The sequence below is a fragment of the Dermacentor silvarum genome, chromosome 1 (assembly GCF_013339745.2).
Source record: "Dermacentor silvarum isolate Dsil-2018 chromosome 1, BIME_Dsil_1.4, whole genome shotgun sequence".
Taxonomy (NCBI): Eukaryota; Metazoa; Arthropoda; class Arachnida; order Ixodida; family Ixodidae; genus Dermacentor; species Dermacentor silvarum.
The window spans coordinates 30,261,563-30,280,082 of record NC_051154.1 but is presented as its reverse complement, the minus strand read 5'-3'; the positions used below and the strand labels follow the sequence as shown (position 1 = coordinate 30,280,082).

General features: G+C 43.6%; 1 protein-coding gene across 1 annotated transcript in view; it reads left to right on the top strand.

The window, feature by feature from the left end:
• Nucleotides 1–8,671, top strand: part of LOC119459078 (ubiquitin thioesterase trabid-like) — a 78,115-nt gene extending 69,444 nt beyond the window's left edge. Inside the window, exon 11 of the mRNA XM_037720914.2 lies at nt 5,351–8,671. Within this exon, the coding sequence (XP_037576842.1) occupies nt 5,351–5,566 (216 nt within the window). The 3' untranslated portion in view covers nt 5,567–8,671. The remainder of the gene's footprint in view (nt 1–5,350) is intronic.
• Nucleotides 8,672–18,520: the final 9,849 nt, after the last annotated feature.

Sequence of the window (18,520 nt, the reverse complement as noted above, 5' to 3'; positions counted from 1 at the left end):
TGTTCTTGCGATCCTGAAATCAGCCAATAGCGTTGGTCAGCCAACTGCTTTCGATGAGCTTTCAATGACGTCATTGCAGGTGCGAGAGCTAGTGTTCACTGCTTTTGACTCAAGATTGTAAAATCCCTGCTGCTTGCAGTGCACTAGTCTTTGGCTCACGTGTTCATAGGCTTGTTAACACAACGGCAACGTTTTATTGCCATAGGAATTATATGGACACTCCAAGCGCAATTCTGCCGTTGCTTTCGTCGTCGCCGTGAAGTTCCGTAAGTCCAACGGCGATAAAATCGTTGCCGCGTGGCATATGCTATATGTGCTAGTGAAAGCGCGTGAGGGACGCGCACTTTCATGGAGAGCGAATGCACAGCGGAGAGCAAACGTGGCATCTTCCATCGTGCGAAAGCCCGTAGGGGTATGGGAGGTAGGGGGGGTAGGCGACGTTAAGCTGTGGCACCAAATGCGTATGTTGCGGCAGAGCGCAAGAGGAACTGGTGACTCAATCTCCCACGCAAAAAGAGGAAAGTCGGAAGGCAGCGCGGGAGGAAGGGGGCGCAGCTTCTGCTCTACCACCAACCGCGTACTTGTACTTTGTGCGGCTGCGGGCTGTCGCGTGCAGCGTACCTTGAACGCGATCTCCACATGGCTCTGACCTTTGTATGCGCTGTGCTTTCGCTGCTCAGTTTCCGTTGAAGTGAAAGACCGCACGAACATTCAGCCGCTGCTGCTGCCGCGCTTGCTCAAGCCAGCGTTTTGACAGTGGTCTGTAGTGATCGAGTGTGATCAATTCATGTTTGCTTTGCACCATGCTAATTGTTAATGCAGTTAGTAAGTGAATGTGTCCAAGTTTATGCAGCTGATAAAACTATCCTTACTCCGTATAGCTCTCTACTAATTTGCTATCGTAATTGATGCTTCGCCTTTCGGGCGAAACTGCGACTTTTTTTTTTACTATGTCAAAAAGTGTTTCAGGGCCCCTTCAAAGTTTAGCATGGGGATCGGCCTAAGAGGGCATGTTTTGGCAGTAAACAGGGTCACTCAAACTGCCGGTATTCGGGTTCTTTTGCCATAATAATAATTCAATTGGGAGTGACATCATTGTTTATTATGAGGATTTAGTGTACTATTAGGTGTTCACTCTTATGTTGCACCGACAGTACTTTGGCATACCGAGCTTCACAGAAATCGCCGTGGATTTAGTGTCTTTATTCATGGTTTATGCCATGGAGCAAGATATATTAAGAAAGTGAATCTCTCCACCCACGCCAGTGCGCTCGAACGGCGCGATAGTGTCACGCAGAATGTAATAAGACTCTGTGCACATGCATTATCATTGCCAATTGTTGCACTTGTAATGTAGTATTTTGTTGAAAATGATCAATTTGCAAAGTAAAAAATCTGTTTGAAGCGAGAAGGATGAAGTTTAGCCTATTTTTGTAGGAAACTCTATGTGCATGTGTATCGCCACATCTTCCCCGTCGTTGCCACATCTTCCACCACCATGCATTTCTTTTGTTCATAATTCGTGTTCATTAAGTATTATTTGCTGAACGTTTACAAATCTTTTGCAAGTTTTCGCACTTTTGACTGCGACATTCATATTGTAACTGAGATTAATGACTTTTCACATCATTAGAAGCCATTATAATAGCGTATTATTATTATTGTTTTATTATTATAATTATTATATTGTAAGAAACAGTGCTTAGAAGTTTCCTGTAGTGTTATTAAGTGGTGCGACTAATCAGACAAACGAAAGATTGTTGTGCCGGCACTTTCGTCGTGCAAACGACTGCCCTTGGCGCACGCATCGCTATTGGGAATAATTTAAAGCTTCTCTGCCAGCCGAGTTCAGCCGAGTCACTTGCATTTTAAAGCGCAGCTCTTAGGCGCCTGTTCCTGTGGCGAGCATTGGCGACGTCCCTCGGTGTCCCACGTAATCGAGTGAACGAGCACAACGAAGGATGAAAGACCGAATGCGGAGCATGGATGAAAGACGGTGATAGCGAACAGAGTGAGAGGAGGAAAGTGGAGGAGGAGGGTGCATCGGAACCATGAAGCATAAGGCGGAGGAGGAGGGTATGGCAAAAGCACGAGAAGAAAAGCGTTGTGCTGCAGTAGACGGACTCTGCGGCGATGATGGCCATGAAATGGCACCAGAGTAGCGGGCATCGTTTGTATGGAAACAAAGCGCTGCATGAGCAAAGATCTGTCTACGGTGGCTGCTGGGAATTTCGCCCACGCATCACCCAAGCGCTGCCTCTCGTGATCTCCCAATTAGTGAGGCAGTTGCGCCACACTTCGCTTCGTTTGCAACGTACCGCACAAGACAGATTGTTCGTGGCCGCCAATATATCGCACAATGCAAACACTTATGGAGCTGTGCTCAAATTTTGCATTAGAGCAGGGTTTCTCACGCATGTTTGTTCCAGGGAACCCTGATAAGCTCCATGATGCGCCAAGGACCCCCCCCCCCCCCCAATTAACCGAATTGAAATGTCCTAATTAACCAAATGTCGAATTATCGAGGGTATCAAGAAAACAATAAACAAATGCTTAACTACATCAACACGCTTTTATTTACTCAATGAATCAGCAAATTCTGTTTATATTTATTTAGCACAAGACCAGTGCAGAAGCTGAAATTCTCATCTCATGACTGATTTGCGCTAGCAGCGGCGAAGGCCTCGCGCACGTACATCCCGATTATTTTTTCGCCAGTCAGCTGCTCGCCAACAAATTGTCCGCCCATCGCGATGTAGCCGGGGCTCTTAATCTTCGACAGCTTTAAACTACTGCTTGCCGCAACCGCTGCGCACGAAACCGCGGCCGCTATCGTCGCGATCATGGACGGCGACCTTGCGGTTCAGAAGGCAGGCAGGCGGCCGACGCACGCACCAAGTTAAAACGAAACTACCGTTCGCTGCAACAAGTGCGGACGAAACCGCGGTCGCTGTCGATGCTACCATGGTTGGTGACTACGCATTTGTGAAGGCACGCAGCCGACGCGCGCACCGAGTGAAAACGATACTACTGTTTGCCTCGGCTGCTGTGGACGAAACTGCAGTGGTTATCGATGCGATCACGGATGGCAACTACGCACTTATGAAGGCACGCGGCATGCCGCCAACGCGGTGTTACGTGCGACGATAAACGCAAGAATAAAGTCTTAAGGGCGCAATTAGGCACGAAGCGCTCCGGCGTTGCTGTCAATCACGTGCCGCGCACGCTTGCCACTGAGGACCATGGCGATGCGGACTGTGCCGTTTCGTTTCCGTTGGACGCTAGCGCCGTTCTTGCTCTTCTGCGGCGCGTATTTGCGATGCTCCGCGCATTTTTTTTTTTTTTTCTTCATTTTTTTTATTCCTCCAAGGTATACGCCAGTGTGCACGCAATCGGCACCTACGCTATCTACAAACGGCAGAAATGCGCATATTGGTAAATTACGGCCTCCGAGATTTAAGTACGAAAGCTTAGGCGTAATGCCCATTTTCGGAGGTTGGGTGGCTACAAGCGGCTTGCGAATTTATTACTCAGTTCGCGCATTGCCATTACGCACTGTGAGTGCTTTTGGACACTCGGGCGTGAGTAACGGAGGTTCTGTAGATCGAGCGCACCTCATTTTCGCCGTTTTAGCCACTTGGTTAGCGCGGGACCACGGAAAATTTATCAGTGGCTCGCGGAACCCCGAGCAGGGGCCGGCGGAACCCCAGGGTTCCGCGGAACCCACTTTGAGAACCCATGCATTAGAGAGTATCGTAATTGTCGGTGAAATTTTATGAGAAAAAAAATTGCGGCCTAGAATGTGCATTCTACACTACTGGCTGATCGTTTATGCTGTCTCAAGGTATAAAAGAAGCGCATTGGTGCGAATATACGACAACTTATCTCGTTTCTTGTCGACACACATCCTGGCTAATGAGGAAGGTGGCTTTTATGCAGCAGTTGACTGATGTGAGAGGTGAGAGGCATTTTTGACGAAATAATCGTATGCTTCGAGCTAACTGCTTCATTTTTGCTGAATAGGAAAACTATTTTGCTTTATCAGGAACATTAGGTTCAGTGCTTCCATTTCAGTTTCTTAGGCGATACGTCAAGATTGCATCACAGTATGAAAGCAAATCAGGAGGTTACGTTTGCCATCAGTGCCATATTATGTGTGTCAAGCCTACATCATGCTTCGAAGAAAATGGGGAATGTCCGAATTAGTGCCTTCTGTCACTATCTTGTGATGGTAATGGTGATGACATTGGCTAGGCTGGCTAAGATGTTAGCAGTAGCACGTGCTGCAAACGCTGTTTTAGTTTTGTATTTGATGGCCCTGTGCAGCCAACTTGAGAACCAATTTTCTTGGGCTGAAAAAAAAAATTTTTAAGGTGCATGTTAGCAACGGGTAAATACTGTAATCATTCATTGTTAGCTACTGTTCTCGCTTGAATGTCGCGTCAGGATAGGCAGAAAGCCTATCCTGACGCGACATTTTCAGCAGAGGATGACGTGTGTGTAAGCATTTTCAGCAGAGGATGACGTGTGTTGGATGCATTCACTGTCCCCTAAGCTCAGCTGAGACAGCCGCTGCTGCTAAAGGGGTTGCTAGTGGGGTTAGGCACGTGTGTGCTGATCAGTCAAGCACGAATTATCTGCCGAAAGCCAATTTTAGCTTCAAAGCTTGGGCCCCTAAAATTGTACGGGCTTCTGGGACCTTCAGTCAGGATCAAATTAACTAAAAAATCAAATTAACTGGAGTTGAATTTAAGGAAGTCTACTGTGTACTGGTGAGAGGTTCTGTGGTGAAGTCCCCGAACTGAAAGAACAGAACAGGACTAACTGAGTGCTTATGTGTCCTGTTCTTTTTTTTTTTCAGTCCATGTTGCTTTGGGCTAAGTGACAGGCCAGTCTCACATTGTGTGTTGCTTTTCATATTATATTTGTTATTGTGCTTGCTTTTGAGATGAAAACCAGTAGAACACTTTGACAAACTGCTGTTTCGCCCTTGTTTATAACGTATGAATGATCTTGCCGCCTATATGCTCAACCAGTTGCAGTGACAAACTTAGCAGCTTGTCTACAACCTCTGCCAAACGGCACTGCAGTGTGTTGCTGTGGTTTGCATGGAAACTAGATTCCTGGAAAAGATCAAGACATATATTTTGATTTCAGCCTTGTCATGTGCATTAAATATTGCAACAAGACATGCTGCGAAGACATAAGCAACCAATAAAATGTACTTGCTAAACCTTGCATTGCAGTGGCTACCTTTAAGGCTGTTTTATCAGCACTATTTATTATATACTATGAAATACTGTTCTGGTGCAGCCATGGTAATGGTGATGCCTTGTTTTGCTGCATGCAGGTTGGTCGTGAGGAGGAAATAATCAAGCAGTGGCTTGACTGCTGTGTAACGGAGGGTGGCCTGCTTGTGGCTCAGCAGAAGGTGCCCCGGAGTCCCCACTTGGTGCTACAAATGGTGGATCAGTGGCTGGAGGCCTATCGCAAGCTGTCGCCCCACCATCGGCTCACCGATTCTCAGAGTGGCTACTCAAGTGATGGTGATTCTGACCAAGAGTAGTCCGTGCTATATGTCCAGGGTGAGACGTCACCCAGGGCATTCCCAAGCAGAGCTGCTTGCACTGGCCCCCTATTTTGCCCAACATGAAGTTTACCTGTAGAGGCCTGTGCTCACCTGTGGACAGTGCTTGTCGGTAGTGAAAGGGCTGGCCATGTCACAGATGCATAAATCTGTCGCAAGACTGTGAAGCGAGTGACCAGCCATTCTGTGAGAGCTCTGCAGTGTATGGGCAGCAAGGTGTGACTGTCATCTTCTGTTTGAAAGTGCCAATCACTTGGCCTTTGACACTTTTTGTTGTTGTTGTTGTTGTTGTTGTTGTTTTGTTTTTTTCTCTGTTTTTTAGTGTGTTTTGTTTTCCCTTCTTTGTGCATGTGTGTGTGTGTGTGTGTGTGTGTACGCGCGCACTTTTGGTGTGTGCACTTAGCCAAAAATAGGGGGGTACATAAGTAGATATTCAACATGGAAATACAAAACCTTTTGTGCAAAACAGCATGTGCATACATGAAGAATGGTGCCACCTGCACTCACTCATTAGGGTTCTGCCTGCTGGTGGCACCCTGCCATAATTTTTCCTTTTATGCATGATTAGGTAGACTCATTGTGTGGCATAAGGCAGGCATGTAGGCTGTTTGGGAGGGTTTAGAAGTTCGACTTCATCAGCTTGAAACGGAGAAGTCATGTCCCTGTTGGTATACATGCTAGTGTCCTTATAGCCAGTAGAGATGAACTGTGATTTCTAATCGTAGTGTTTTCTTTGCAAGCTCATAAACTTGCTTGTTTTCAGTACCTAGGGTTTACACGGGTTGAGCATACTGTGGAAGCCTGCACAAGCACGTGAATACATCAGGGGCATGAGAATACAACAGTAATAACACAAATGCGTAGAAACAGAGTTTAGGAGCATACATAAATACTGCTTAGCAGCTCATAAAATGACAAAATTTGTGAATGCATAAAATGCATCATTTTGTGCGAATTATTTACAAATGTCTCTTTCATGGGCTAATGCACAGTAGATTGTGTTGGTGGCTTATCGCTGTCAAGTGATGATCAGCAGTTTCTTGTTGGATGTGTTGGTACAAGGCTGGAATGCTTGTCCCATCCAGCTTGTCCTGACCATTTCTTGTGTATGCATCTGTGCACTGGTTTTTCTGCTTATTCAGCAATTTCTTGTGGACTTAGTGTGTTGACCATTTGGTGCATTAGTGCTCCAGACTACTGTGCAGCTTATTAATATTTAAATTGTTTTAGCTGTGTCAGTGTTGTCTCCTGCAATTAGAACAACCACAGCTGCTTTCCTGGTCATTGCCGTGTTTTGAAAGCACAGTGGAACCTCGTTGATACAATTCTGCGTAATACGTTTTTCGGAATGATCAATTTTTTTGTTTTCTTTTCCCGATAATATGATTCGGTTGGATAATATGTTCGATGATACAATTTTCGGATGATACGCTTTATTTTCTGGTTCCCGTGAAAATCGTATCGAGATTTCACTATAGCTAGTATCTCAAAAACTATTGTGCACACATGCTGTTTAATTCAAGGCCACGTTACATGCTGTACATTAGATGGTATTTGAAGCACACACCATGAATACCAATCTCTCAACTCCTCCGAAGAGAGTGCGTTGCTCTCGGCTCCAACCATGCTGAAGTATTGAAACAGGCTGTAGCAGTTTGGCCCATTGACTGCACGTGACCCTTTGGCAGACTTTTGAAGCAATCAGATGTGTGCCTTCTATAACAGCTGGACCAGTGGTTGCACCTGCCCCCTGAGTGGTCAGGGTCCTTGCCGTCCCATTTCCACCCTGCTCTGACCCCTCTTCCAACATGTGAGTGCACAGTCAAATAATGCAGGCCCTTGTAGGTCAGTGCAGTTCATGTTTTCACCACTTCAGAGTATACCTTTATTTATTTGCAAAGTTCAGAGCTGGACAACATAGTGTATGGTATCAGCTAATGCATAAGGCGCTAGGCAAACAATATATCTACATATACATATATATTTGTGTATATGTACATATATACTGACACCCATTGTAACCTCTTCATTTCATATATTTGTGTGATAGTTTGTCTTTTCAAGAGTGGAAAAAAGTGTGTGTGTGTGTGTGTGTGTGTAATGTAAAATGCAATTTAGATTTATATCATAGTTGTAATATATTACACAGTTATAAATATATTATAAATATATTGCACATACTGGTTGTTTCAAAAATGACCGTATCCAGTCATATGTTTGGGGATTCAGGGACAAAATTGCAACTACAAAAGTAATAGCAATGACAGACTTTAACAAAGCCATGTAAGAATTGGCAGTAATGTGGTAAGTTAACTAAACATTATTAATTTCAGATTGAATACTTTAGTGTACATGTCTTAGTTGCAGAATTGAAGTTGGTTGGTACTCTTATGGCGTATTCACCTAGTAGAAATCTCTAGAAAGTGGTGCTGTTCTCAGAATTACTACTTTTTGAGCTCTGGCCAGCTTGAATTTTGCAACTGCAACATGTCTCTTAAAATAGAAACTTAAAATGTTGGTTAGTGAACTTAGCTTATTGGCCTTGGTTATATATTTTCTGATATCCACCACGATTAATCTTGTCCAGGCAAAATTTTTTTGGTCTTGACTCCCCAATTTTTAATAATTGGAGACGACTATCGTGGAAACACCTGGTGCATGAATGAAATATAGAGGTAGCCGGAGCACCCAACCTTTGTGCCTCCCTCGACGTGTGATGTTTGGAAACAGCATTGTTCTGGTTTTTGTTTCTGTTGAGTATTGTGTGCTGCAGTCATAACATGAGCAGAGGTTGCTGGCGCTGGGTGTCTGATGTGATTCAGTTTTTATTTGAAGTTTCATTTTTGTAGTTGTTTCAGAGTGGTTGCTGTGTTTTAGGCTGTGAATTGCTGTTTTCTTATTTGTGCTAATAACATAAAGCTGTTGATTCAGCTTTCCGAGTACAAGCTCCATTTTTTAGAAGCACGACAGTTATAAATGCATATTGGTAGCAGCATTCATATATATGCAGCATAGATGTTAGTCTAGCTGTATATTGACAGGAATCTAGGTTTTCACTGGCCAAATAAAATCTTTAACATATTTTTTGAGTGTTTTCTTTTAGTGTTGTTTGCCTACTTATGCAGCTAGTAAACTTCTAGAATCTCTATTCTATTAGATACAAATTTATTTGTAATAAAGCTGCACCTAGGGTAAAAAGTTATCTCAGAATACAAAATTGTTTTGAGATAGTGCTGCCTTGAAATTTTAACATCTAAAGAAAATGTTCACAGACTCACACTAATACATTCGTACTGTGTAAAGATGAAATATTAACGTGCATGCTGCTTGAGCACACCATGCAGTGTAGACAGAAGTACCAGCTGTATGAAAAGTACTAGCGAAGCATGTGCACTTTCTGTAATTTGTTTCCAAGGCCATAGAGAGTGTAGCAGGATATGCAGAAAGCTAAAAAAACTAACTTGAAATACAAACTAGGGGATCTCTGATGATCCGGCACAATGAAACTTTCTGGAATAAGCTTACGCTATGTCATTTAGGATTTCAGTACAATCCTTCTCTGCAACCAAGTACAGTATAGACCACTTATAACGTAACCGCTTATAGTGCAGGACCGGATATAGTGCGTCTTTTCAGACTCCCGTTAATTTTCCCATAGCACTCCATGTATGCACGTATCGCTTGTAGTGCAGTTGTGGGAAATGAAATACCGGTTACAGTGCGGCTGCCTGGGAGTACGGAAGTCAGCAGAGACGGCGAACGCTCCCCTGAAACGGGCGCCCCAAGGAGTGCTCGAGGAAGAAAGAGAGACGAAGTGGAGGAGAAGGGCACGTGGTGCGAACGAACAGCCAGTGAGGCTGAAACCATAATCTTGAGTGCGAGTCATGAAATATCACGGCGCACATAGCGAGCGAGGGCCACAAAACTGCCAATGCCGGCCAACGCTCGCTTCACGATAACGGCAGTAAACGAAACTTCTGGGAGCGGGCGGCGCCGGCACAGCACGGCGAAGGGCGCACGCGGAGACCGTGGAATGTGAGGAGGAGGACGGCACGGAAGCGGATTTCGCCTTGGCGACTCCGCCGCTTTGGTGGCTCCCCTCGCCCTTCCTCTTAGTTCCCTCACTTTCGACTCACCGTGCGTGCGCGCTGCCGTGCAGGAGCCGCCGCTCCAGCCGGCCTGGCGCCAGCTCCCCGAAGTTTCGTTTTCTACCGTTATCGGGAAGCGGGCGTTTGCCGGCGTGGGGGCCGTTTCGTTGGCCGGCCTGGGACAGCGCCGCTGCTTCCCTCTGCGCCGTAGCCGCAGCGTACAACGTCAACACGTGACTAGAGAGTACAGGAAGCATAAAGGAGAAAGAAGGGTTCATTGCCATTTTCGATGCGTGGTTGCGTGGTTACGGTTGCGTGGCTGAGAAGGCCACCATAGCTGAGACGTCGGCATGTGCACGCATGTTCCGGCGCAATGCAGAATCGGCAACCTTGCCATTTGAGAAAGGGTGAAATTTCTGCCGCGTTTTTTTTTCTTCTTTATTTTTCTGTTTTGCGCGTGACATTGAGGGGTCTCTCCTAAGCTTTTACTCTATGGCAGTGCCGGAGCAATGCTGGTCGGAGGCGCCACCGCGTGATTTGGTTCGAATTAACGAGATTCTACTGTAAATTGAATGCAAACGTTCTAGCCGCATTCCTCGACTGTCGCATACGCGTGGCGGCTCGGTGCACATGTTTTGCATATGTGCGATCCTTGAAAATTGTTGCTTTGGTTATGGTGCAGTACCGCTTATAGTGCGGGTATTCGCGACTCAGGCGACTTACGTTATAAGCGGCCTACACTGTACTATGGGTGTTTCTAGGACCATGCACTGCATAGTATTGAGAAAGGCTTCCTATATTTTCTAAACGCATTCAGAATGTCTAACTCAATGACATTGACAGCATGCCGTGCGCCCTGGTGGTTGTCAAGAGAGGCACCTTCTTGCCAGTTTCATAAAGCACTTCTACTAATCATGCTAAGTGCGGTTTTTCAATCATGCATTCATACCAGCTCTCAATTCTGTTATAGAATACTGAAAGTTTACACTGAGCATCTTTTAGTGTGCCGATTTCTTCGGAGCATACTGTGCAAGGTGATTTTTCGTGCAATAATGGACACATAAACATGGTATTATCTGCTTATAAAGACACTAAAAAGTTAAGGCTTTGTTAGCAAATTCTTTCTAGAATGCCAGAAAGGTCACTCTCACCTGAAGCAGTGCCTTGGAAAGCCAGATAATAAGCAAAAACAAAAGACCAGTGTCTGTGAACCTTGAAGTTTCCACACCAGTTTCCTGTTATGTCACAGATCTTAATAGCATTTCCTCCTATTTAGGTAATTGTAAGTCAAACAAAAAAACTCAACCTTCCTAGCTCAGGATTTCTCTCTGGTCCAATTAAGAGAAAATAATTTGAAATCTGCAACGTCACACTGTCGTATTGGCACTGTGGTTTAACTACAGATAATCACACTTGTCCCAACTCCTCTTTACATGGTACAGACTGTGGTGGCCCAGAGGCCATGATGATCTGCTGCTTAACATGAGGTCACCGACTCGATTCTCAGTTGCCGCAGCAGAATTCTGAAGGTGTGCCAAGATGCTTGTGTACGACTGCTCATTAACCTTTACACTGCCACTCTTGAGATAACTCGGGGACCCAAACACTGCTCCTCCCAAGTATACTCATTGTGTGTTTTCAGCACACTCCCTGCCTTGCCCTAAGTAGTTCATGCAAACAAAAAAACAAAAAAAATATTGCGTACTCATTGCGCCATCTATGGAGAGGTAATCTAAACATTCAAAACTTGGAAGGTAAACTTCTGAGAGCAGGTGGGGCACATGTCTCTGTGCTCTGTCTTGGCAGGGCAGCATGCACGCCAGTGCGGCCGGTCTGCCCACGCTTTGACAAAGGAATTTATGAACGACAGAAAGCTGAGCAAAGTAATAGGAATTCATGGTACGAAAATGCAGGTGTGCGAAACGTGAAAGAACGAGAAGCACAACACAAACGCCGACTGACAAATGAAACTCGCACAGAGATGGCCACTGTGCGATCTTTCAGCTGATAGTCAGCATTTGTGCTAGCCTTCTGGTTCTTCTTGTGTCTGTGTTTTGCATACCTGCATATTCGTACCATAAGGGGAATTTATTTACTATTTGCGAATACTGATGTGAGCGGAAGCAGCAACAAAGAACCAGCTTCTATGCAGCATGAAATGTCTGCTGAACTAACGATGGAGGGGAAACACGACGGGCTTCGAAGCAGTTTAAGAACAGCCCTGCCCTTTTCCACTGTGGCATCTCTCGTCGCTGCTGTGTTACTTTGAGATGTTAAACCACACCATCACTGAGTACCAGTTGTGAACAAACATTCTTAAATCGAATGCTTCAATTCAAAAGAGGAGAAAATTGTATTTGTAAGTTGATAATTGAAGTGCAGAAATGATAAGCTAAAGGAAAATGAAAGTGGATGAAAAAACAACTTGTCTGGAATGAAAACGAAAACTGCAATGGCTACGCATGCAATGTCACAAAAATGGTGTAAGCTGTTGAGGATGAAGTGCGCCAGCTAGATCGCAATGGAGAAACGATCTGTTGACGACCAGCTCACTGGTGAAAAAATCATTTGGATGTGCGCACAGTAGTGAGAAACGTGTCCTAGATGACGCTGCATGCTGTGGCCGTGCTGTGAAGATAGATGCGGGGTCTTCGCCACTGCGAGTGCTAATCGGTCACGACATGAGAATTGCAGCTTCCACACTGCTTTTGTGCAAAATAGATCATTCAGTAAATAAAAACGTGTTGGCAGTAAGCATTTGTTTGTTTCTTTTCATACCCTCGATAATTCGACATTTGGTTAATTCGGACATTGTTTGCAGTCCCATGAAATCCGAATCAACAAGACTTTACTGTACTGTGGACGCAGCTAATTTGAAACTGCATTGCCTTGTGACATGAACAACCATGTGAAGAAACAAACAGACACTGAAGCCAGACTTTTGCAGAGAAAAAAGCCCGACACTGTGAGGGAGGGGGCGTATTATTGGGAAGAGTATTATAAGCAAAAATACAACCCGAGAACAAATTAAAGTGGCAATATGCCGAGTACAAATTTGGTACACTCCTCAATCACATAGTCTTGGGATGTCCCGAGTTCTTTGAGGGCAGGAAAATGAACAGCGTGCCTCCATTTCATTTGTGTGGTCTAAACTGGTTGTGCCAGTTGACGCAATAGTTGCAGGCAGTGGGTGATCATGGAGAAAACATATATTAGAAAGAAGCAGAGGATATGTTTGGACTTATAGAAGAAAGCTTGAAGAAAGAAAAAAAAAAAAGAAGCAAAGGCTCGCAAGGTGATAGTGAAAAAAAATCGCCACCCAAGCACTCCATACCGATGGTTAACCAGTGAAACTGAAACATGCGGCCCGAGTGTTTATCACTGGCCTAATCCGAACGGTTCATTAAAGTATTTTTCAATTATTGGTTACGCCTTGCGTTTCTTAATGAGATTACACACACGTTCGGCTGCGGCGGAAAGAACGACGTCACTGATGCACGCAGTCCGCCGTTGCTTGCGTTTGATGTCTTGAGTTTGCTCGGCGGCGTGGTTGGCAGCATTCGCCCGCCACTGCCGCTTGCGATTCTTCGAAATTAAATTGTTTCAAAGTTTCATCCGTCAACTTACGTAAGACAATGAATGGCTCATACCCCCTGAAGCAATGGCTCATACCCCCGTAAACGCGGCCTCCCCATTACGACAGAAGTGCAATTCTACGCTGGAATGATAAACGGCAATGCAGCCAGTTGTAGAAGACGACGGCGACGAATGCGGGAGCAGTGGCACGAGCGCATGCCGAGCACGAGCACAAGCGCAGCCCAAGGGGCACCAACGAGCCAGGTGCGGAAGAAGACGACGCTTGAGCTGATGCTGAAGATGATAGTTTTCTGTGGACAGGCGACTAACAGACGCTTTTTTGTTTCACCTAGCCATATAAAGCTTTGCTTCAAAAATTGAAAAAGAACACATGACGATTCAGTTGTCTGGCATGCATGAATACCACAGAGAGTGTTTCAGTGCCGGATATAATGTGCTAATTTACAGAGAAAACTGGAAAACTGGCAAATTATATGCTGGTGTTGGGGTCAAACTGGCAGCCAGCACTGCGATAAAAACTGGCAAACCTAATTCTAGAGAAAGCATAGGGGAAATTATGTTTAATTGAAATGTATAAATAATAGAGGTGGGCAAATATGAACTTTTTTGAATATGAATAGTAAGTATTGGATATTGAACAGTCAAATGCAGACACATATATTTGCAGCAGGAATATTTATTTTGGTATAATTTAGGCACTGCACCTGTACTGATTAGTGCAAAAAAGACAGCTGTCGGGGACAAGAGATCAGTTTTCAATACAAGATCACTAATTGTCATTAATCAAACTGCACAAACAGCCTCTCAACAACTTTAGAGCCAAGTTACAAGCAATCTCTCCAATAAAAAATGGCTGCTGTATGACTAGCTTTTCAAAAATGCTAAATAAATGGTCGCCGAAAAAAAGGTCAAGAGTTGTGAAAAAGGAAAAAGAAATGTTTCTGAAGGGCTTGTCTGCCATATGTAAAAGGGGCTATATATATCAAGGAAAACATCACGGGATGTAGCATGAAAGGTAAAACTTCTACATGACTAGATTGCCAAAAACACTAAATGACAAATTACAAGGAAAAAGCACGTCATATTGGCTTCCGTTGCAAAACTGAAAACAAAGCTTGCATTACCCATTTTGTTTCTGCATTGCTTCGAAAACTTTGTCATCTTGGTATACTGAATTTCAATGTAACAAAGTATTTAACTCTTTATAACATCTTGTCCATAAACATCATGCATGTTGAACCTCAACATAAAGAAGTGTGTTTATGCACCATTTCAATATAACGAAATTTCACTGCTGCTGCAAAGGAATACCAAGGCATTAAATGGAAACTACCGCAGACGCAGATGGCCCACTGGTTGAATTACATGTGGCTGGCTGCTTGCGAGCGCACCTCTCTAGTTGCACACCGTGCGACATGAGAGCTGCCACCAAAGCGGAGCAGCCTAGCAGCAAGGCCTTCTAGCCATCATGTTCTATATAAAGTCCAAATGCGCTCACTTTGATGCCTATCATGTGCATCTGTTTAAATTTTTGGTACCAATAATATGAACTTTACCTGGGATGACTCATTACAACTGCTACTGTATGGTTTGGGCCACTGAACAGATATTGTCGAAAATTATTGTGATCGGATTGCTCAAAGAGAAAGTAAAAAATACTGGCTCTGAATCAAAGCTTTAATAACCAAACACCTGTATTTCCACATGGAGTTTGGCTTTAACCAAACCAGCACAGCTACGCACAGCAGGTCAAGTTCATCTCTGACTAGCATGTGTGGAGTCTACCATGTTTTCATTTGTCATGAGGCACAGCTATATCTTTTTCCAGTTCATTAGCCCATGTAGATTTATGTGAGTGATACTGTAAAACCCTCCCATTCCATAACCACAGTTTTTCATGGAGCAGGCAGTGTACACACATTCACAGCCACTAACTTTCGGTTTTGTCTTGCCTGAAGTGTGAGAGGTTACCTATGCCCGTCAGCCTGAAGTTGTCCTCACGTTTGTGAATTAAAGGCTATTGCAATGTGAGAGCTTCTGTTACTTCAACACTTACAATTATTTATGAAAGTAGTATTTCCTGCACTGTGGAGAGTAAATGTTCCTTTCTAAATCCTGTGTATTTGCTTGTTTCGCTCACTGTTTACTAAATAGTGCTTATTCACAATATGTTTTATAGAGTGACAGCTGATAACCAAAAAAGATCTCCTAGGTACCTTCTGGAAGGGGCATCAGCCCTCTTGCTGTGTCCATGCTCATAGGCATCTGCACTCTTTTTTTTTTTTTTTAATGACAGCAGAACTGTTAATCAAAATGCAAATTACAGTCGGAAACAATGATCAACAGTGTTCAGACAAGGGATGTCGCTAGAGGCAACATTTCGTCAAGAAATCTTGTCTTTGTCAGGGCTAGTAATACAATGTGCCAATTGCTCAATAATTTTGTTGCTACCAGTTACAACACATGAGAAATGGCAATATGTGCAAATATGTTGTTACCGATGAGCTAAAGTATCCATGGAGGATATTTCAAACATCACAGCATAAAAATAAACAACTGGTGCGCAGTTTCATCTTCATCAAGACATTCGAAGGAAAAGTTCTTTACTCGAAGAAATGGTGCAAAGATAGTGCCCTTATAAGCAAACTTGCAGCTGTATGTAACTGACCATGGCATGGTTTCATATTTGTGATAATTGAGTCAAACATTTACTTGGGAAGTACTGAGCCAGTGAGTGCATTTTTTGGCTTTGAAGATGCTTCTGTGCCTTGCAATGTAAACAGGAATGACACTGGTGAGCTTTTTTTCTGCTGATACTTTGGGATCTATGTCCTCAAGACATTTTACTGACAGTGGATGCCTTCTACAAATTGCACACATTTTTTTGTCTTGAAACTCTCCTCACAAACATAACATGCCTTTCAGTAGCGCACTCAGGATCTCTGCCGGGGGGGGGGGGGGGGGGGGTTGACAGTTTGCCAATACCATCTAAACAGCACTAATTTCAATTTCTTCACAGGAAATTGTCAAAAAATGTGCTTTTTGCACGCTTTTGCGAGTGTGCAGACTATTGTGCGTCTTGCATCTTAGTTGCAGTATTCAAAGGCGCAAGGAAAGACAAGCCATGCCATGAGAAACGTTTGATTTGGTAAGCATAGTTGAACAGGTGTGTGCACTGATTATGCAAAATTGTGTTTATCTGGGAGAATCGTCAAGATGCAAATGTTATGTCACTTTCTGTATTTCTGTACTCATATTTGAAAAGGTAAGAGCTTTCTGCCAAAACCCTGCTAAATTTTACATCTTGGTACTTAAGCCTCAGGAGCAGACTTTTGCTACATGGCAGGCATGCATGAATATCGTGCTGTTTCCTTGGAAGGAAAAGAACAAGAAAATAAAAGGTACTGGTTGAAAGGAACAAAAAACAAAGTTACAGAGGCATTTGAGTCTCCTTACGTGCACTGAATGCAAAAGCATTCTGGCCGTGTTGACTATATCGACGTCCATACTATTTCGAAGTCCATGATGTCATCACTTGGTCATGTGATAAGGTTCTTACTTGGTCACGAGACTATGTTACATGACGTGATCACATGGTCATGTGCTCGAATTGGGCCAAGTCAATTGTGGGAGTGGGCCAGGTCAGTTTTTGTGGGTCAACTCAATTTTTGAATTAGGCAAAGTCAATTTTTTGGGTGTGTGCCACAGTGTCCGTCCGACGCCATGACTGTTCACCGTGGGATTTTGCAGTGCGAGTCGCAGCAGGTCCAGCGACAGGAACGCAATGCCATCACTTGGTCATGTGCACTTTGGTACCATCGGATGCTAACGCCGGACACTCGCCGGATTTTCCGCTCCATGGGGCATATAATGCTTTCGCATTAAAACATTAGGCAGCATTATCTGAGGTGTAAACAGACCAAAGTGTGAGCCACACGATCATTATTCCATTTCGAAATTCTTGGCTTGTTTGCTCAGCATCGTAGCAATTGCAGAACTTGTATGTGCAAAATTTGGCACATGATAATGCACCCAAAATGCTGTAGAGATTACTTTATTTGGCAGCTTGCTGTATCTCATTCTTAGCCTAATCAAATAATTTGAATGATTCACTGACATTGAATTGAGGAAAGTGATGGGATATGATGAAGATTGCAGGCCCAAGTTGTTTGCAGACTCCATGAAATTCATGAAAACCTATTGCAGCATGAATATTTCTTTTTTTTAATTTATACAAGCGTATGCCTAGGCATATGTCTAAACAAACCGAAATTTTATAAAATGCATGGTTGTGATTTTGTGAGCAAAAATAGTTGCATATCATGTATGGGATGATTTTATAAAATGCATGGTTGTGATTTTGTGAGCAAAAATAGTTGCATATCATGTATGGGATGATTTTATAAAATGCATGGTTGTGATTTTGTGAGCAAAAATAGTTGCATATCATGTATGGGATGATTTTATAAAATGCATGGTTGCGATTTTGTGAGCAAAAATAGTTGCATATCATGTATGGGATGATCATTTTAAGTTTTACGGAACTTCTAAAGATCACCTACGGCAGATAGCATAATCTTTGTCCTTTAGCTGGATTATTCGAAGAGGCGGACATTACTAGCACGAGAAGTCGAAACACATAGTTGTCTAATTACTAGAAATTCACTAACTGACTTCTTAATTACTTTACGGCACATATTGCAATTTATGAATTGCAGCCGGTGAATTTGCAAGACGTATCCACTAAAAATGAATTTCTAGGGTGACACCAGTTTCGAGATATTTTCCAAAGTGTGGGATGAAATACACATAGATGTTCCAGTTACTTTTGTGCTTCAACGCATAAAAGAGCATTTTGTTAAAATGGAACAACAGTGGCATTTTTATGGTGAGTTTGATGGAGCATATCTCCAAAGAAGTGTAATTCTGGAAATTCATTCCAATTGGATACATCGCCTTGAAAACTCAATGGCTACCATTTTTGAATGGCAATATGTACCGTAAAGTAAATGATTTAGAACTTACTTGGCAAATCAGCTTTGTGGAATCCCGCAAGGTGGAGGAAGTATCATAAAAGCGAAAAAATTGTCATCCACCCGAATGTACCACAAAGTTATAAAGGAAATTCGTACGGGTTTCTCGGAAAGAATGCTTTGCAGTTGAGACCATCTCGAACCAGGATGAATTTTTTCTCAACTGCGAAGCCTTCTTTCCAAGTTTCCTTTGTAGCTTTGTGCTACATTCAAGT